This window comes from Lontra canadensis, unplaced genomic scaffold (assembly GCF_010015895.1).
Source record: "Lontra canadensis isolate GAN:19392208 unplaced genomic scaffold, GSC_riverotter_1.0 scaffold61, whole genome shotgun sequence".
Lineage (NCBI taxonomy): Eukaryota > Metazoa > Chordata > Mammalia > Carnivora > Mustelidae > Lontra > Lontra canadensis.
The window spans coordinates 10,340,306-10,358,883 of NW_022631055.1; the positions used below are offsets into that span (position 1 = coordinate 10,340,306).

Genomic DNA, 18,578 nt, shown 5'->3' on the forward strand with positions numbered 1-18,578 from the left:
TCTGTTCGTGCTCCTATCAGGTCCCAGAATTATCCATTTCATTCTCTCAGCCGCCCGGTGAAGTATTGGCACATTTAGAGATGAGGGGTGACGCTGAGATCTCGCTGGGGTCATAAAGCCGTGGAGTTATGGGTTGGAGCTGAGACTCCAACCCGCCAAGTCTGATCTCTACCTTGAGCTGCGCTGCCTCCTTAAACTCCTCAGCAGCAGGACGGTGGTCTCAACTCTGGACTTAATGCTGACTTTCTACTCGGGAGACCCACGCGCCTCCTGTCGCTCCTCCTCCTGCCTTTGTGGTCGCAGCCACACCGTTTCCGGGTTTTGCCGCTCACCGCCCTCCACAGGAGATAATCCGCTTCCGCGTTTTGCGGGGCACCGGGCGTGGAGGCGGTAACGCGCACGCGCGCAGGGATCCGGCCCGGGCCGAGCGCGCGGCCGGGTGATTGCGGGTGAGGGAAGGCCGGCCCCGGCGGGGTGGCGGGTCCGACGGGTCGTGGCCCGGGTCGGGGCGAGCGGGGGTCTCGGGGAGGGATTCAGGACTCCCGGGGCATGCGGGGATCCGGGGCTGGAGTCCGGGACCAGGGCAACTGGGGTCGGACGGGCGCGTTGGGCTGGGGACGGACCTGGGCCGCCGTGACGCGGGAGCCCGGTCGGGCCCGGGCCCGTGACGCGGGCGGGAGCCGGGTGCGAGGCGGCTCCTCCTCGTCACGAACTCTCGGTGACCTTGGCCAAGTCACTTCATCTCCCCCTGAGCTGGCGCCTCAGTCCGAACAGTGCGAATTATGAGCCCTGCTACTAGATGGGCGTTTCGAGGCTCAGTGGCGAGACCCCCAGAGGGGTACGTGGAGGACGGGGCGGTTTGCGGGGACTGCCCACCCTGGGGCGGGGAGAGGGGGCTTCCTGGAACAGCATTTTGCTGCAGCCTTTGGACTGGAGCTCTCATTTGGATATTTTAAGGACTCCAGAGTATTAAGAAGTAGTTGCAAAACTTTTAACGTAAGAGAAGAGTCTTGAAGGGCTTCCCGGAGGCCCACGTTGCCCTGTTACTGGGGTGCTCCCGCTCTTAGGGAATGGTGTGAAGCAATGGAGCGAGGGACCCCTTTAGCTTTGGAAGAATGAATGTTTGTCATTGCTGTTTGCCAAAACCCTTCCTTGCCTGTATAGGAATTTGTGGTGCTGGCCAGGCAAGTTTTGTATGTGTCCATGTGAGGCCTTTGTGAAGAAGAGTGGAATCAATCAGCTGTCCAGGAAACAACTTTTGTAGGGCTTGAGTATGGAGGATTCTTTGGTGTCAGTAGCCTTTTTTGGGGGTGGTGTGGGATCTCAGGAGCCCTTCCTATGGTGGGCAAGGGTCTGCGGTGTAATGGATACTCAATTATGAATGATAGAACGTCACAAAAGTAAGAAGCGTATTAGATATTATTCTAGGTTGGAAGAAATTAAGCATCTCTGAACTGACTTAAACCGAAACTTTTTACTGCAGGTGACTAGCATGCAGATACCCATTCTCTGACTTGCTGGCCCTCTACTGACATGGCCCACCGGGGTGGGGAGAGGGACTTCCAGACTTCAGCGCGGCGCATGGGCACCTCGCTGCTCTTTCAGCTTTCAGTGCACGAGCGGGAGCTGGACCTGGTTTTTCTGGATCATAGCTATGCCAAGCCATGGAGTGCCCACCCAGATGCCAGTAGTGCTCGCCCCACACGCATGCTCTTTGTTACTCCCCGGAGGCAACACGAAAGTACCATGTGAGTTTGGGCTTCTCTCCTAAGGGTTGCCCTTGCCCTCTAACTGGACAGTAATCAAGTGTGGGGATTAGAAAGGATTTTATTGAGGGAGATTGTATGGGGGCCTGGGATATTTACTTTTGGCATCTCTGTTAAGCAATGTGAGGTTATCCCGCCTATATGTTGACATCTGCATTCAAGACATCTAACAAGTTAGGAAAGCAGACAACATACTCCACATAGTTAATAGGACTTGTGTGGAAAGAGGATTCTTTAGCTGGTGATGAAAAAAGAAGAGTTGATTTTTAAAAATTGATTCTCAGCGTTAGACTCATTTCCTTTACTCTGGTGCTCTGGCTTGCTCCAACACTGGCGATGATTTGAGGTAATGTGATTTCCTATTCCTGGCTTCATGCAGTAATGTTTTGAAGCATATTGCAAGACATATTCTACCTTGCTTTCTCTCTTAGTTTGTCACCCATGGGTTGATGTAAACCATTCCTAGGTCTAATTGTATTTTCAACTGGCCTACATTATAGGGGAAGGAATTTTTTTTATAAACTTACTATGTAATATGTGATACAATTACATTTGGCCTAAATAAACTTGTTTAGTAGTTCTTTTGAGCTTTAAGGTATGCTAATTTTGTATCAGGATTGGTTGATATATTCTATTTTGATGATCAAATCATACCCTTAATTTTGTAGACTTTTTTTAGGGAGGGAAGAGATTTTGTTTGTTTTAATCTAATCAAATGTCTGATCTTTCCTCTAGGACAGGTTTTAGGTTTGTTGAATAGAGATCTTGTATTTTGCTTCTTTACATCTCTCATCGAGCCTTAATGAGCTAGAGGTACCATGATGTGTGTTTAAACATGAATATAATAGGCGGTTTTATTTCCTTTCCCAGTCAGGGCAGCATTTTGTTGGATGTTTTAGTTGTAACAGGGTGGGGATCTGTGACCTTTAAGGACAATCTTGATACCTCTGGCCTGGGGCATAACTCCTAAGGGCGCCGTTAAAGCTTCTTGCTAACTGTTTTTTTTTTTTTTTTTTAAGATTTTATTTATTTATTTGACAGAGATCACAAGTAGGCAGAGAGGCAGGCAGTGAAAGAGGAAGGGAAGCAGGCTCCCTGCTGAGTAGAGAGCCTAAAGCTGGCTGATCCCAGGACTCCCGGAATTATGACCCGAGCTGAAGGCAGAGGCCACAACCCACTGAGCCACCCAGGCGCCCCAGCTTCTTGCTAACTTTGAAACTCCCGTGTTCAGATCTTACGGTATTTTCTTAAAGTGAGATTCTGTGGACTTGCTCATTTCAGCACTTAGAAAATCATTTCCTTTTATACATTGTCACATATAGGTCCTAAAAGTGGGGATTAGCATGTTCTAGGGACTCTCTGTAGGTCATTGTGTCAGGAATATTATTGTAGTGAGGGTGGTAGTGGGAGCTAGGGAAGAAGTTGGTGGAGGCTGCCTTATGTAGGAATTTGATGCTAAGAGTGGTTAGAAGTCATTGAAGGATTTTAAACTAGAGATTGAGTTTATATTTTTAAATGATCACTTTGAATTTTTGTTGAATAGATAGAGTTCAGGAGTGGAAATAGAAGACCTGCTAGGAGACCATTATAGTAGTGGGGGCCAGAGATCACGATAGGTTGAGTAGAGGCGGGAATAGTACAGATGAAGAAAAAGGATGACCTTGAGATATATTTCATAGGTAGAGCCAACGGCACCTTCTGTGATGAATTGGAAACACAGGCCAGGGTTAAAGCGAAAGGTGAAATTAGGATGAGTCAGATTATTGGCACCTTCTGTGATGAATTGGAAACACAGGCCAGGGTTAAAGGGAAAAGGTGAAATTAGGATGAGTCAGATTATTGGCTTGAGTAGTTTAGTGGTACCATGGGTTGAGGAAGACTGGGGATGGGGCGGTAGGGAATAGGTTAGGAATGGTGAAATCTGGCGTTCTCTTTTAGGCATGTAAGTCCAAATGCTGAGCCCAGTGTCTGGTCCAGAGAAGATAATTAGCTCTTTCACCCACCACCAAATCTAGCCGCACATATTTCACTTCATTTCATAATGATGTAATTATTCCAGCCATTAGGAATAGATGCAATAAGATCATCATTGGGGTCAAAAAGTTAAAGCAATGTTTGATAGACAGCCAGTAGACCATTTTGATTGGCATAGTATTTTGAGTAACTAATTTGGTGCAGTGAAGAACCCTTATGGCAGTAGGATTTCATTAATAACATTTTAAAATATGAAAGATCCATCACATATCCATTTCTGTTTGTTTCTGTTCTAGGCTTCTTATACAGTGAGTTAAATAACTAAGGTGTCTACATTCCAGGTGATCTGTCTTAGACAATCATAGGCTTTTATAGCATATAATTAGCTACCAGTTGACTTGCTAATGAAAGGGAAAGTTTGTGTGAATAATTTAAAACTAGCACTGTCCCAACAGAACTCTTTGCAATAGGAAAAACGTACTGTATCTGTGCTGTCTAATATGGTAGCTGCTAGCCCCATGTCTGTTGAGCACTTAAAATGTGGCTGAATTTTTAATTCTGCTTAATTTTTATGAATTCTAGCAGTTGCATGTGGCTTATAGTTACTGTATTGGAAAGTACATGTAGGCAGTCAGCTGTTTTCTTATGGAATATTTTTATTTTTGAAGAAAAATAGCTGTCATTTTTTATATGGACACATTTTAAAATGACTTTGTGTTCCCCCGGCACATAACAGCATGTTAGAGGGCAGAGATCTAGACAAGTGTGGGAAAGATGACTTTGGATCTTAATTTTCTTGTGGGTATAATGTGCTTATGCATACTTTCAAGCTGATTATATTAAAGAGTCCTTTTTTGGCAACCAGATGATCATTAAACACCTGTGTTGTGTGAAGTACGTGTGGCCTGGTCCTATTTCCTCACCTGTTTACAGTGAATCAGACGTCCCAATAGATGTGGAGACAGTCACATCAACCCCTGTGCCGCTCTATGACAATCAGAAGGCACGCAGCGTGATGAATGAGTGTGAACGGCATGTCATCTTCGCCAGGACCGATGCAGATGCCCCTCCTCCACCAGAGGACTGGGAGGAGCATGTCAACAGGTAGGCCGCTGCTCAGGAGGACTGGTCACTATAGGGTTAATGGTCATTGCATTGTAAATATTTTGTATCATCATCTTCATTGAAACACGTTTGTTAGGAGTTTATTTCATTTGCAGCCATAGGAGTCAGAATGTTTTCTTAACCCTGTTAATAACTCTCAGCCCAGGATGCAGTGAGGTGCTTGAGAGGAGGGCATGTGTCTCAGCCATCTTTGCATCCCTGACACCTAGGACACTGCCTGGCACATAGTAGGCATATAATAAATGTTTATTGAATAAGTAAATGAATTAAATATGATAGGTATGACTAGTTCTGTATCTTATATATTCCAGGCTGTGCTATCAGAGTTACTCAGACTACAAACAAACAAGCCATTAAATAAGAGTACATTTGTAAGATACTGTGTTTATATAGTCTATAACTAGAGTAATGAAAATGTTTTGGAGTCACTTGGAAAGCTAACAGATGTTTGATTTGAGTGGCTTTTAAAAATAGATGTGCAGTCTCTGGGTTTTGAGGAAGTTTTCATGACTTTGTTGGCTGATTTTATTCCCATGTTTCCTATTAACCCAGGGGACTCCACTCCTCTCCTCTCTGGTGCATTTGTCATTGTTGCTTTAGCATACATTTATTTATCTTTTACTTACTGCATAGCAACTCCATGAAGATAAACTTTACATACCATGCAATTCACCTGTTTAATGTGTTCAGTCGGTGGTTTTTAGTATATGCACCACCACAATCAATTTAATGAGCATTTTTGTCCTCCACAAAAGAAACTCCGTACCCATTAGCAGTCACTTCTCATTTCCTGCTAACCCCTTCATCCCCTGGCAACCACCAGTCTACTTTCTGTCTCTCTAAATTAGCTTATTCTGGACATTTCATTTAAATGGAATCATAAAAATATGTGGCCTTTTGTGTCTGGCTTTTTTTCACCTAGCATAATGTTTTCAAAGTTCATTCATGCTGTAGCATGAGTCAGTACTTCATTCCCTTTTATTACTGAAATTCCATTGTGTGGATATACCACATTTTGTGTATCCATTCATCCATTAATGGATATTGGGGTTGCTAACACTCTTTGGCTATTTTGGATAATGTTGCTATGAACATTCATGTACTAATTTTTTTGTGGACATGTGTTTTCAGTTCTCTTGCATATATACCTAGGAGTGGAATTGCTGGGTCATATGGTAACTTTAACTTTTGAGGAATTTCCAGTTGCTTTCTATAAGGGCTTCGCCATTCTACATTCCCAGTAGCAGTGTATGAGAGTTCCAGTTTTTCCACATCTTTGCCAACACTTGTTATTGTCTGCCTCTTTTTAAATTATTACCATTCTAGTCGATGCAGAGTGACTTCTAATTGTGGCTTTAATTTGCATTTCCCTGATGGCTCTCTCTCTCTCTATCTGTTGTGCATAAGGGAATGATAAAATCTTCACATCAGGAGTGTGTAGGTGATAAACTTGCCATACTTTTGGAGAGCTCTTGTTTTATAATAATGGAAGAGGTAATTAGATATAAAGAAGTGTAGGAAGGTTTGAGGTAGTTGGCCTGGTTTCTGAGTCTGGTCAGAAGCAGGGAATGAGATTGAGCAGGTCTGCTTGTGTGAATAAGGTAGTAGCTATGGAAGGAGGAGCAGTTCTGCAGCTGGGTCAAGAGCTTGTGAAGAAGTTGTTTGGGGGTCTTGAGTTGGAATTGCTCTTGTGCCCTAAGAAGGGGAAATGCTTTCCAGAGTTTCAGCTAAAGAGGGAAACTTCTGCTGTGAGTGAGGATCAACTAACTACTAGAGTAGTCCTGGTGTCAGTGAATGCAGCAAAAATGGTTTCCTGCCATTGTAGCAGTTAGTAATAATAAAAAATTGTGACAGTGCTAGTACCAAAAAAGAACTACCATTTGTTGAGTGCTTTCTAGGTGCCAGGCACTGTGCCACACGCTTCATATGCATTTTTTCTTTTAATCCTCACAATAACTCTCTGAGTTACATCCTTGCTTCGTCTCTGTTTTGTAAGATGAAGAAGCTGAGTTCGGGGAGATTTAAGAAACCTTAGTTTAGCAAGTGATGGAACAGGAATTTGTTCAAAGCAAGCTGTCTGACTCCCAGATCTCAGTGTTCTTGGCTATGTACCCTCTCTTGAAGGGCACATCTCTCAAAGAGGGACCAGCTAGTGGTGGCAGAACAAGGCGGCCTCACACCGTTATGTGTCCCTTTGTGGTGTTACCAGTTGCCTTGCCGTCAGTTTGCAATTTCTGAAACTGCGTAGGAGAACTACATGAAGTTCTTTTTACCTGTTCACCCATGGTCACGATCAGGAGGTTTTTAGGGGCTCTTCATACTTACCAAAGTCACCGGAGACTTAATGCATATGCATAGCTGATTCTTAATTTATGAGAAGGAAAATAACCTGTAAGGCAGATGAGACACTGGGGTGGCCTGGCCAGAGCATCAGTTATCAGTAAGAGAGTCTGGGAAGCTGTTCTGTTCCAGAAGTGGGTGGTGAGTGGACAGTCTGCCCTGGAGGCACCCTCCTTCAACAAGGCAGCTTGCTTCCTCAAAGCAAGATGGGCCCACAGAGTAGGCTGGGCACACCATCACCTGCCCAGTCCTACAGAGAAACACCGACAGAGTCTTATCTTTGGCTTGTCTTTCTCCATGTGGACCTCCATCCTTCTGTTATGACATTGCCACAGATTGATATGATTAATTAGCGCTCAGTTTATCTCAGATTATTTGTTTTTTAGTGTCTGATGAGATTTTGGCGGAGTCCTCTCATTAGCAACAGGCTTACAAACCATCTCTTCAGGTAGGTCACGTTTGCACACAGCTAATTTCATTATTTGATGATACTTACTGGCTTCAATTTCAGAGGTCACCATTTTATGACCTTGTCCCTGAATTCTGGATGTGTAGCCTGTGTAGAGCTTGCAGTTAGTTCCCTATGCTCTGATTATAATCATCTTGTTGCCGTTCTTTCCCTTGACTTGATTGTTAAATTGCTGCTTCTTTTCTTCCTGTATAAAATCCTGTAAAATTACAGTTTCCCACATCAAGAGCTCATGGGCTATAGGACAGTGCCCTAGAAATCTGCTTTTCCTCAGAGCTTACTGATCTGTCAGTACAGTCAGAAACTTAATTTTCTTTGTTAGAACCCTTTCCCCCCTTCTTGAATTATTTCAGTAGAAACTGCCTTTAGGTAGCTTTCTGTGTATAGATAATGAAGGCCCCCTCCTAACCCTAACTGACTGACTTTCTCTGGTAATGCCTGATATTTTGTGAAACAGTTTAAATATCCCTCTCTGCCTGATTTAATTGCCTAGATCAGGGGTTGGCAAACTATGGCCAATGTGCCAGCTTTGACCCATTGCTTGTTTTTGTATGGCCCATGAGCTAAGAAATGTTTTTACATTTTACTAGGTTGAAAAAAAGTCAAAAGACATGAAATCAGATTTCACTGTCCATAATTGTAGTTTCTTTGGAACACAGCCATGCACATTACTTAGGTATTGTCCATGTCTGCTTTTGCACTGTACGCATAGAGTTGAGTAGTTGTGACCCAGACCATGAAGCCCACAAACTGAAATATTTGCTATCCAGACTATGAAAGGAATAGTTTGCTGACCTCTGGTTTAGATCATGCTCTTGTGTCTGCATGTCAAAGTCGTATGTCTTGTAGAGCCTTTGAAAATAATTTACATTTGCTGGTATGCACTGTTGTCCTGAGGAAGTTGGACCGGCTCCCCTGCCCCCAACCGATGTTTTATCAAATGCCAAGTTTAATTAGGTACACAGCTTTTGAAAGAGATTTAACAAAATACTCCTGGCACGTGGTATTTCTCAGCATGGTCAAATGGATTTTAGGGTACTTCCAACGTTTCAGTGAAAGAATCTAGTGTCTTTAAGCAGGTTGTCTTATCTTGAAATTCAGAACTTCTGAATTCAGCCAAAAGAAGATTATTCTCCATTTAAAAATTTGCTCTAATTATACCTCAGTATTATATGTATTTATCTGTGTATTAATCTTAGTTTGGATGTTTGAAATTTTGATCCCAAGATCTTTGAATTATTTTTCCCTCCCCACCCCCTCTCCTTCTCTTTCCTCTTCTTTCTTCCTTTCTCTTAGTGTCTAAGCAAAGAATTTTTATAATCTGAAAAAAAATAAGTGTGGCCTATTCAGTCTCTGTGATGTTCTTTATCTCTCCCTGTCAGACTTCCAGTTAAAAAAATCCTTTAGACATTTTAATATTGAATTAGTCTCCCTTAAAACAGTATCAGAGAAAGTATAATTACCTTTGAAAACATGAGGCTTTTCTGGGACCAGTGTGACTTTGGCTGCTTTGGATAAGATGAGCCAGAGGTCAGACATCAGTTAGGTTCTATCAAAGCATGGGGAATACGAGATTATCTGATTTCATCAAAGAAATGAAGAAAAGGCACTTTTGCACTCATGAAAATTGAATTGGTTTAGGTAGGAGGAGCACATTGACTCACCACAGTTCCCATCAGCTATTTGACTGTTTAGACTTGTATTTAAAATTCTGTCTCCTGTTTTTAAAATTTTCCTTAATTATATCTTTTGCATGCTCTTTATCTTAATCTCGGGTTAGATCATTTTTTTTCTGCCCACTTAATTTTCCAGCCTCCCACGAAGCTGACAAAATATAGGGAACATGTTTTAGTTCTTGGAATCGTTACCTATCCAGCAACAATCCTAAGAACTTTTTCTGGGATTTTAGACTCTCAACATTGTGGTTTTTCAGTTTAATTTCAGCTGTCGTTGGTGTATGGTAGTAATTTCTAAGTAGCTTTCTCGTCCCCTCCTCCCCTCCCATTTTGTTCACATCATTTTTTCTTGCTTCCATCATTTTGGGTTTCAGAATAAATACAGAGTAAGAAAAATAAATAGAGAAAACATCCTGTTACATAATAAAGAACAGGATAATTTTGGAAATGCTGTTGGTGCCTCGTAAATAAATTATACCTCATTCTCTGTCTTTGGAATTAAAGTTTGCAACATGACTGATAGACTTTGAGAAAGCACAAGAGATTGTTGAACATGAAGAAATTGTATTCATTGCTTACCCTGTTTGATTAAAAGTGAGCAATATTGCCTGGGATGAGGCTACAGTGTAATTCCACTTTCGATGTTTTGCAGTTTTTTTTATAGATAATACTTTCACAGAACTGGAAGTTTGAAATTTTTGACAGAGAAAGCTTTTGATCTTTCATTTCCACTTGAAGAAATTTATCTTACAGAGATGTTTACATTCCTGTATAAAGATGTAGACAGATGTGTGTATTGGTAGGGAAAGGAAGGGTGGTCACTGCAGCTGTTCGTAATAGCAATAAAAGAGACACAACCTGAATGTCCGCCAGTAGGATAGAACCAGCCACTAAAAACAAAGAGATGTAGGGCGCCTGGGTGGCTCAGGTGATGATCCCAGGGATCGGCCCTGCATCGAGCTCCTTGCTTGATGGGAAGCCTGCTTCTCCCTCTCCCACTCCCCCTGCTTGTGTTCTCTCTCTCGCTGTGTCTCTTTCTGTCAAATAATTGAATAAAATCTTTAAAAAATAAAATAAAACCAAAGAGGTATGTTGATCCAAGTCCACCCAAGAATTGCTATACATGAAAAAGCGACTTCTCATGTGAATGTACTTTGCATTTAAATAATGTGGAGAAAAATGAGATTGTGAACCAATGGGATGGAGCTGCTTTCCCACAAGCCTTCCTGGTCCCAAGGTATCCTAAGTTCCAATGTTGAGTTGAAGTCTCTCCCCACCTCCCAAGTCAAAAATTTCTGAAATATCAAACCACAACAAAAACTGACTGGATCCTGATGAAGTAGCAGGAATTAAGCCAAAAGAACTAGGGGGAAATAAAGGACAATTCCACAAAACCCAAGCCGTCTTTTAGTACCCCACAAGGCGGTTATGGAGGAGTGGGAGGCTTGGGAAGTTAAGGGATTCAGCTGTAGCAAGGATAGCTGCTGAAGATAGGGTGCTTCTGAATTCCCCATCATGGACGTCAGCTGTTATCTTACAACTTGTGTTTCCATCAGTAATTATAGCTGAGTTTTGGTTGCTACAAGCAACCTTGGAGGCTGAGTAGTCCCCATCTATTTTATTGTCAAGGAGACTCAGGACACACAGCCAGCTCTGTATTGTGGAGCTGGTTAGAGTCCTCACTCCTAGGTAGTGTTCTCTTGGACTGTGTGTACCTGTAGTCAGTTGTGAAACTGGAGATGTGGTAGGTGGAGATTTTATTTCACAGAAGAAATGAAGACCCATAATTTTCTCCCTTTCTAGAAGGTATTTAAGGATAGTAGGATCATTGTAGAAAGCCAGTAACAAAGGGCAATTTGTCCTCCATCTGCATATTTACTGGGCCTTGTTATAGTATTCTTAGATGACCTGTAGAAAATAGGGTGTCTTGCTGGTGGTATATGATGGAAAAGGTACTAGTTTGTTATAAAGTGAAAGAAATTGAGATTGTTGGAGTCGTTTCAAGCAGCTTCCCTCTGTTTGCCCACCCAGGTATGACTACCCACTCAGTTTACAGTTGAGCCTGAATCATGTCTCAGCGTTCCTCTCCTGCTCAGTGCTCAGTGTGGTGGGGAGTGTAGGGGTTGGTATTTGCACAGTGTGGTGGGGAGTGTAGCGGTTGGTATTTGCACTTAGCTGTTTACAGGACTTGGAATGTAGTATGCCTACAGTTCATCCATTTATTTATTCAGCAGATGTTCCAGTAGCTCTTGTGTGTCAGACACTGTTTTACATGCGGGGATATAACACTTAAGCAAAACCGACCAAAATTCCTGCCATGTTGCCCTTTACAGTCTAGCTGAGGGAGACCCATTACACAAAGAAGTAAAATGGGTAGAGCACAAGGTGGAGATATGGCTGGAAAGGGAACTAGGGAATCTGGGTATTGGTAGTTTTAAATAAGGGTGAGTCAGGGGAAGCCTCAGTAGAACATAATGTTTGAGCAATGACCTGACGGATATTGGAGAGGGAGCCGTTGTGTCCTGTGTCCGGTAGACGGAAGGGATGACCAGGGCCCAGTCTGTGATGTGGGAACATGGAGGGTGTGTGTGTCAGGTGGGCCGGGGCAATGTGGTGAAGCCCAGTAAGTCAGGAGCAGTCATGGATGAATAGGTGGGACAGGCAGTGGGGTCCAGATAGTCCATTAAGGAGGTGGCTGCTTTTGACTGATTGAAATGGGACCACAAAGGGCCTTTGAGCAGAGTGACATGATTTGACTTGGAGTTTTTGATTGATATTTTTCCTCTGTAATTGATTTTCCAAATGACTTTCCAAAAGGTTATACTAAATTTATATTTCCATCAACTAAATATGGAGGGACCTATTTTCTTACATTCTTATTAAGTTTCTTAATTTTCACCCATTTGATAGGTGAAAATAATTTGATTTTCATTTGAATGTGTGATTTTGGAGGGAGTTGACTCCTTTTTTTGCATGAACTGCCTTTTCATGTTCTTTGCCCATTGTTTTTGTTTTGAGTATTTTATCATTTTCTCGCTAATTTTCTGGAGGTTTTTTTTATTTTAATGAAATGACAGTTATTTTTCCATTGTGTTTTGACTTTAGGATAGTTTAGTTTTTTCCTTTATAGAAGTTTGAAATTTTTATCTTTATATCTTTTTTTTTTTTAAGATTTTATTTATTTATTTGACAGAGAGAGCTTACAAGTAGACGGAGAGGAAGGCAGAGAGAGAGGGAAGCAGGCTCCCCACCGAGCAGAGAGCCCGATGCGGGACTCGATCCCAGGACCCCGAGATCATGACCTGAGCCGAAGGCAGCGGCTTAACCCACTGAGCCACCCAGGCGCCCCTTATCTTTATATCTTTAATATTTATTTCTTTTGTAGCTTCTAGGTCTTAGGTCTTACTTAGTTATTTATTTTTAAGATTTTATTTATTTATTTTTTTTTGACAGAGAGAGACACAGTGAGAGAGGGAATACAGCAGGGGGATTGGGAGAAGGAGAAGCAGGCTTCCTGCAGAGCAAGGAGACCAATGCGGGGCTCAATCCCAGAACTCTGGGATCATGACCAGAGCCGAAGGCAGATGCTCAAGGACTGAGCCACCCAGGTGCCCCTTAGGCCATATTTAGAAAGGTCCTATATATAAATACATATATATATATATATATGCGCACACACATACCGCTTTTTCTATTTCTTTAGTAACTTTATTTTTTAATATTTAACTTTTCTATTTAAAATTTATTTTGGTGTTAAAGAATGATGTGTAGGGATCCAGATTTTCTTTTTCCAATTGGCTAGTGGTTGTCTCAGCCCTATTTACTTTAACCCTACTGATTGAAATGCTACTATGATCTCATTCCAGGTTCTCATTTGGGTCTGGCATCCACTAAAATTGTTTTTTTTTTTAACAGTAACTTAATTACCAGTTTTGTGTGTGTGTGCCAGGGAGAGTTGATAAATACTAATTGGGCATCGTCTGTTACCTTTCTCTTAGTCTCTTTAGGAAGGTTACAGGCCAGTTGGAGTATCAGAATCATTAAGATTGCCAGGAATGGACTGAGGGGGGACTTAAATAAGCTCCTGGCCACTGTGCTGGGTATGATGAGGTGGGAACAGGAGCAGTAGGACTAGTTTCTAATTGTAGGAGTTTACTGCCGAGTTGGAGGAGGACACACTAAGCCTTCCTTAATCAAAGTAAACATGTGTATACCAGTGTCATATGGGGATGGTACAGCATTAACTCATATGGAACAGACCATTCAGAAGTAAACTTGCTAATTGTGTAGTATACAAAAAAGTGTACATGGAAAAGGGAGAGCGAGAGTGTGGGATGCAATATTGGGGAAAATTCATTTGTTATATTCCTGTTATAATCCTAAAGGTAATTTAAATAGGTCTCTTACCTTAGTCCGAGGTTTTAGTATACTGAAACACTTGCTCATCCTGTCTTTTTTTTTTGTTTCTTTTTTTAAGATTTTATTTATTTGACAGAGATCACAAGTAGGCAGAGAGGCAGGTAGATAGAGGAAGGGAAGCAGGCTTCCCACAGAGCAGAGAGCCCGATGTGGGGCTCGCTCCCAGGACCCCAAGATCATGACCTGAGCCGAAGGCAGAGGCTTTATTTAATCCACTGAGCCACCCAGGCGCCCCTCATCCTGTCTTTTTGTGTGAAATATTAAACTTGTGAAATTCAAATATATTTGCGCAGCGGTACCATCATTTTATTTATTAATGGATTATTTTAGCCTCTGGATAAATAGCTTTGCTAGCACTGGAAAAAAACTTCATAACTGGTTTTGACTTGTAGTATATATATATATTTTTTTTTAATTAAAAAAATTTTTAGAAGATTTTATTTATTTATTTGACAGAGATCACAAGTAGGGAGGGAGAGAGAGAGAGAGAGAGGAGGAAGCAGTTTCTCCGCTGAGCAGAGAGCCTGACGTGGGACTTAATCCCAGGACCCTGAGATCATGACCTGAGCTGAAGGCAGAGGCTTAACCACTGAGCCACCCCAGGTGCCCAACTTGTAGTGTGTGTATATATATATATATATATATTTTTTTTTTTTTTTAAGATTTTATTTATTTATTTGACAGAGATCACAAGTAGGCAGAGAGGCAGGCAGAGAGAGGAGGAAGCAGGCTCCCCGCCGAGCAGAGAGCCCGATGCGGGGCTCGATCCCAGGACTCCGGGATCATGACCTGAGCTGAAGGCCGAGGCTTTAACCCACTGAGCCACCCAGGCGCCCAACTTGTAGTATATATATTAATATAAATGTCTGCTGAGGTGACTTATGGGCAGGATTGGAACCAGAATCTAGGTCTTGTGCTTTAGCTCAGTGGTCTTTAAACTGCTTTGAGTTATATTGTTTCATAGGGTGGACAAAAAACATGGCATAATCTTTGTACAGTGTATGTGCATGAGGAATGTCCCCAGCGTTTGACTTTAATTCCTTGGAGTTTCTCTTATAGGACTGGCTGGACAATGGCCCAGAACAAGCTATTTAACAAGATCCTCAAAGCCTTGCAGTCTGACCGGCTTGCCCGTTTGGCCAATGAAGGGGTAAGACTCTAGAAATTGGCCCATTGATATTCTCTTCCTAGTTCAGCCTTACTAGCTGACTAACTTGTTGGTCCCCGTCCTACCTGCCCCACTTGCTAACATGGTGGCCCTCTTATGTTATCACTTCACTTATATCTTCCAGGCTTGCAATGAGCCAGTGTTGCGCCGTGTTGCTGTGGACAAGTGTGCGAGGAGAGTGCGCCAGGCTCTGGCAAGTGTGAGCTGGGACACCAAGCTGATCCAGTGGCTGCATACCACCCTGGTGGAGACCTTGAGTCTGCCCATGCTGGCTGCCTACCTGGATGCTTTGCAGACACTGAAAGGGAAGGTGAGGCTATGACTGGCATCTCCCCTGTCCTGGGTTGGCCAGCCTCTGCTGTGGGTTTAGGAAGTAGGGTTGGGCAAGGTCACTGCCTGGTCAGCCTGGAGGACATGACTGAAGAAAACAGGTTTGCTATTAAAAATGGGAGACATGGTATCATTTCACATTTTGTCTGGTATCAACATCTTTATCCCTGCTATCTCCAGGATGAACTGTGAGGCCTGAAAACCAGAATGTACTTTTAGCCTCTCCAGCCCTGCAGGTTGTGGTTTGAGTCACCTCTGAGGTGAGGTGAGAAAAGAATTACCATGGGGAAGACGAAGGGTTTATCAGGGAGGTGTGCTGAGGAGGCAAGAAGCAGATTCGGGCATGTGGAGTGTGGGGCTATGGAGCGGGGAAGAGTGCTGTCCATTCTAGGCTGTGCTCTTTAGCAGTGGTTTTTCTACTGACAGACTCTTATTTTCTTAGACTATCAGGATCACAGTGTATACTTTGGTTGTTTATCTCTAAAACTTTTTGAATTTATTTTAAATTTTTATTATTTAAGAGTAGTCGAGATACAGTGTTATGTTACTTTCCGTATACGACGTAGTGATTTAACAAGTCTGTACATTACTCAGTGCTCACCACAGTAAGTGTAGTCACCATCTGTCACCAGAGAATTTTATTGCAATAATACTGACTGCTCCCTATTCTGTGCTTTTCATCTGTGACTTACTTATTTTATAATTAGAAGTTTGTATCTCTTTACTCCTCTTTACTTATTTCACCCATCCCCCAACCCTCTTTCTTCTGGTAACCACCAGTTTTTTCTCTGAATTTATGGGTCTCTTTCTGTTTTTTAGTTTGTTCATTTATTTTATTTTTTAGATTCCTCATATAAGTGGAATCATGGTTATTTGTTTTTCTCTGACTTCATTCACTTAGCATAATATCCTCTATCCTCTAGGTTCATCTGTTTTGTTGCAAATGGTAGGATCTCATTCTTTTTTGTGGCTGAGTAATATTCCTTTTTTTTTTTTTTTTTAAAGATTTTGTTTATTTATTTGACAGAGACAGTGAAAGAGGGAACACAAGCAGGGGGAGTGGGAGAGGGAGAAGAAGGCTTCCTGCTGAGCAGGGAACACAATGCAAGTCTCAATCCCAAGACCCCAGCCAGGATCATGACCTGAGCTGAAGGCAGACGCTTAACGACTGAGCCATCCATGTGCCCTATTGAGTAATATTCTGATTCTAATATTCACTAGTATTCTAATTCACTGTTCTATTCTAATTCACTAGTATTCACTAGTATTCTAATATTCACTAGTAATATTCTGTGTATATATACCACATCATCTTTATCCATTCATCTATGGATGGACACTTAGTTACTTCTGTATTTTAGCTATTATAAATAATGCTGCAAAGAACATAGGGTGCATATATCTTTTCAGATTTTTTTGGGTAAATGTTCTGTAGTGAGTTACTGGATCATATGGTAATTCTATTTTTAGTTTTTTGAGGAACCTCCATACTTTTTCCCCAGTGGTTGCATTACCTTCCCACCAAGAGCGTACAAGGGTTCCCTTATCTCCGTGTCCTCTCTGGCGCTTGATATTTCTTGTCTTTTTGATTTTAGCCATTCTGACTGGTATAAGGTGGTAACTCCTTGTGGTTTTGATTTGCATTTCCCTGATGGTTAGTGATGTCAAGCGTCTTATCGTGTGTCTATTGACCATCTGTATGCCCTCTTGGGAAAAGTGTCTTTTCAGGTCCTCTGCACATTTTTTAAATTGGATTATTAATTTTTTGGTGTTGAGTGGCATAAGTTCTTTATATATTTTAGATATTAACTCCTTATCAGATATATCATTTGCAAATATTTTCTCCCATTCAGGAGGTTGCCTTTTCATTTTGCTAATGGTTTCCTTTGCTGTGCAAAAGCTTTTTGTTTTGGTGTAGTCCTAATAGTTTATTTTTGCTTTTGTTTCCCTTGCCCTAGGGGACAGATCCATAAACATGTTGCCTAAGGCCAATGTCCAGGAGGTTACTGCATATGTTTTCTCTTAGGAGTTTTATGGTTTCAGATACCACATTTAGGTCTTTAATCCATTTTAAATTTATTTTTGTGTATGGTATAAGAAAGTGGTCCAGTTTTATTCTGTTGCATGTGGCTGTCCAGTTTTCCCAACACCCATTTTTTAAAGAGACTGTCTTTTCCCTGTTGTTTATTCTTGCCTCCTTTGTCATGGATTAATTGACCATGTAAATGTAGGTTTATTTCTGGGTTTTCTGTTCTGTTCCATTGATTTATGTGTCTGTTTTTATGTTAGTACCATACTATTGGGATAACTGTAGCTTTGTAGTATATCTTGAAGTCTGAGATTGTGATACGTCCAGCTTTGTTGTTCTTTCTTAAGATTGCTTTGGCTATTTGGGGTCTTTTGTGGTTCCATACAAATTTTAGGATTACTTGTTCTAGTTCTCTGAAAAATAGTATTGTAATTTTGATAGGGATTGCATTGAATCTGTAGATTGCTTTTGGTAGTATGGACATTTTAACAATATTAATTTTTCTAATCCATAAGCATGGAATATTTTTCTTTTTTTTTTTTTTTTAAAGATTTTATTTATTTATTTGACATACAGAGATCACAAGTAGGCAGAGAGGCAAGCAGAGACAGAGAGAGGGGGAAGCAGGCTCCCCGATGAGCAGAGAGCCTGATGCGGGGCTTGATCCCAGGATCCTGGGATCATGACCTGAGCCGAAGGCAGAGGCTTTAACCCACTGAGCCACTGAACCACCCTGGAATATCTATTTCTTTGTGTCATCTTCAATTCCTTTCATTAATGCCTAACAGTTTTTAAAGTAAAGGTCTTTTACCTCCTTTTAGTGTACCTTTTGGATGGAAATACAGGTGAATGGGATCATGCTCTTGGCCCAGCTACTTTCAGCATTAGAGCCATTGTGAAGAGAGCAGAGAAGGTATACACCCTAGTCCCTGAATTTTCTGTTGAGAGTGATGCAGTGTTGGAAAGACCGGCTAGGCTTGGTTGGCAGAGAAGTTGGTTATTGATTAATTATTTCTAAGTCTATATTGACAGAAAGTGATTTTCAAGGCTTTGTTGTTTCAGAGTTGTACTCTATTGCCAGATAAAACCTTTTATTTATTTTTTTAAATTAAATTTAAATTTTTTTCAAAGATTTTATTTATTTATTTAACAGAGAGAGAGATAGAGAGCACAAGTAGGGGGAGAGGCAGAGGGAGAGGAAGAAGCAGGCTCCCTGCAAAGCAGGGGAAGCCAGATGTGAGACTCTATCCCAGGACTCGGGGATCATGACCTGAGGTAAAGG

At 41.8% G+C, this 18,578-nt stretch overlaps 1 protein-coding gene across 13 annotated transcripts in view; it reads left to right on the forward strand.

Annotated features, from left to right (window-relative positions):
- The first annotated feature begins 369 nt into the window (after nucleotides 1-369).
- KANSL3 (KAT8 regulatory NSL complex subunit 3) overlaps nucleotides 370-18,578 on the forward strand; it is a 43,809-nt gene continuing 25,600 nt past the window's right edge. For 5 of the 13 annotated variants that reach the window (XR_004385052.1, XM_032877923.1, XM_032877926.1 and 2 more), the window contains exons 1-5: nucleotides 370-449; nucleotides 1,484-1,748; nucleotides 4,674-4,844; nucleotides 14,829-14,919; nucleotides 15,062-15,247. Coding sequence is in view for 9 of the 13 variants with exons in the window: in XM_032877923.1 (XP_032733814.1) it covers nucleotides 1,534-1,748; nucleotides 4,674-4,844; nucleotides 14,829-14,919; nucleotides 15,062-15,247 (663 nt within the window). In the remaining 4 variants the exon portion in view is untranslated. Of the gene's footprint in view, nucleotides 450-1,483; nucleotides 1,749-2,093; nucleotides 2,113-4,359; nucleotides 4,364-4,605; nucleotides 4,845-5,005; nucleotides 5,093-7,591; nucleotides 7,654-14,828; nucleotides 14,920-15,061; nucleotides 15,248-15,506; nucleotides 15,533-18,124; nucleotides 18,210-18,578 lie in introns of those variants that run through there. The other 8 variants (XM_032877927.1, XM_032877936.1, XM_032877929.1 and 5 more) reach the window with 8 other exon arrangements.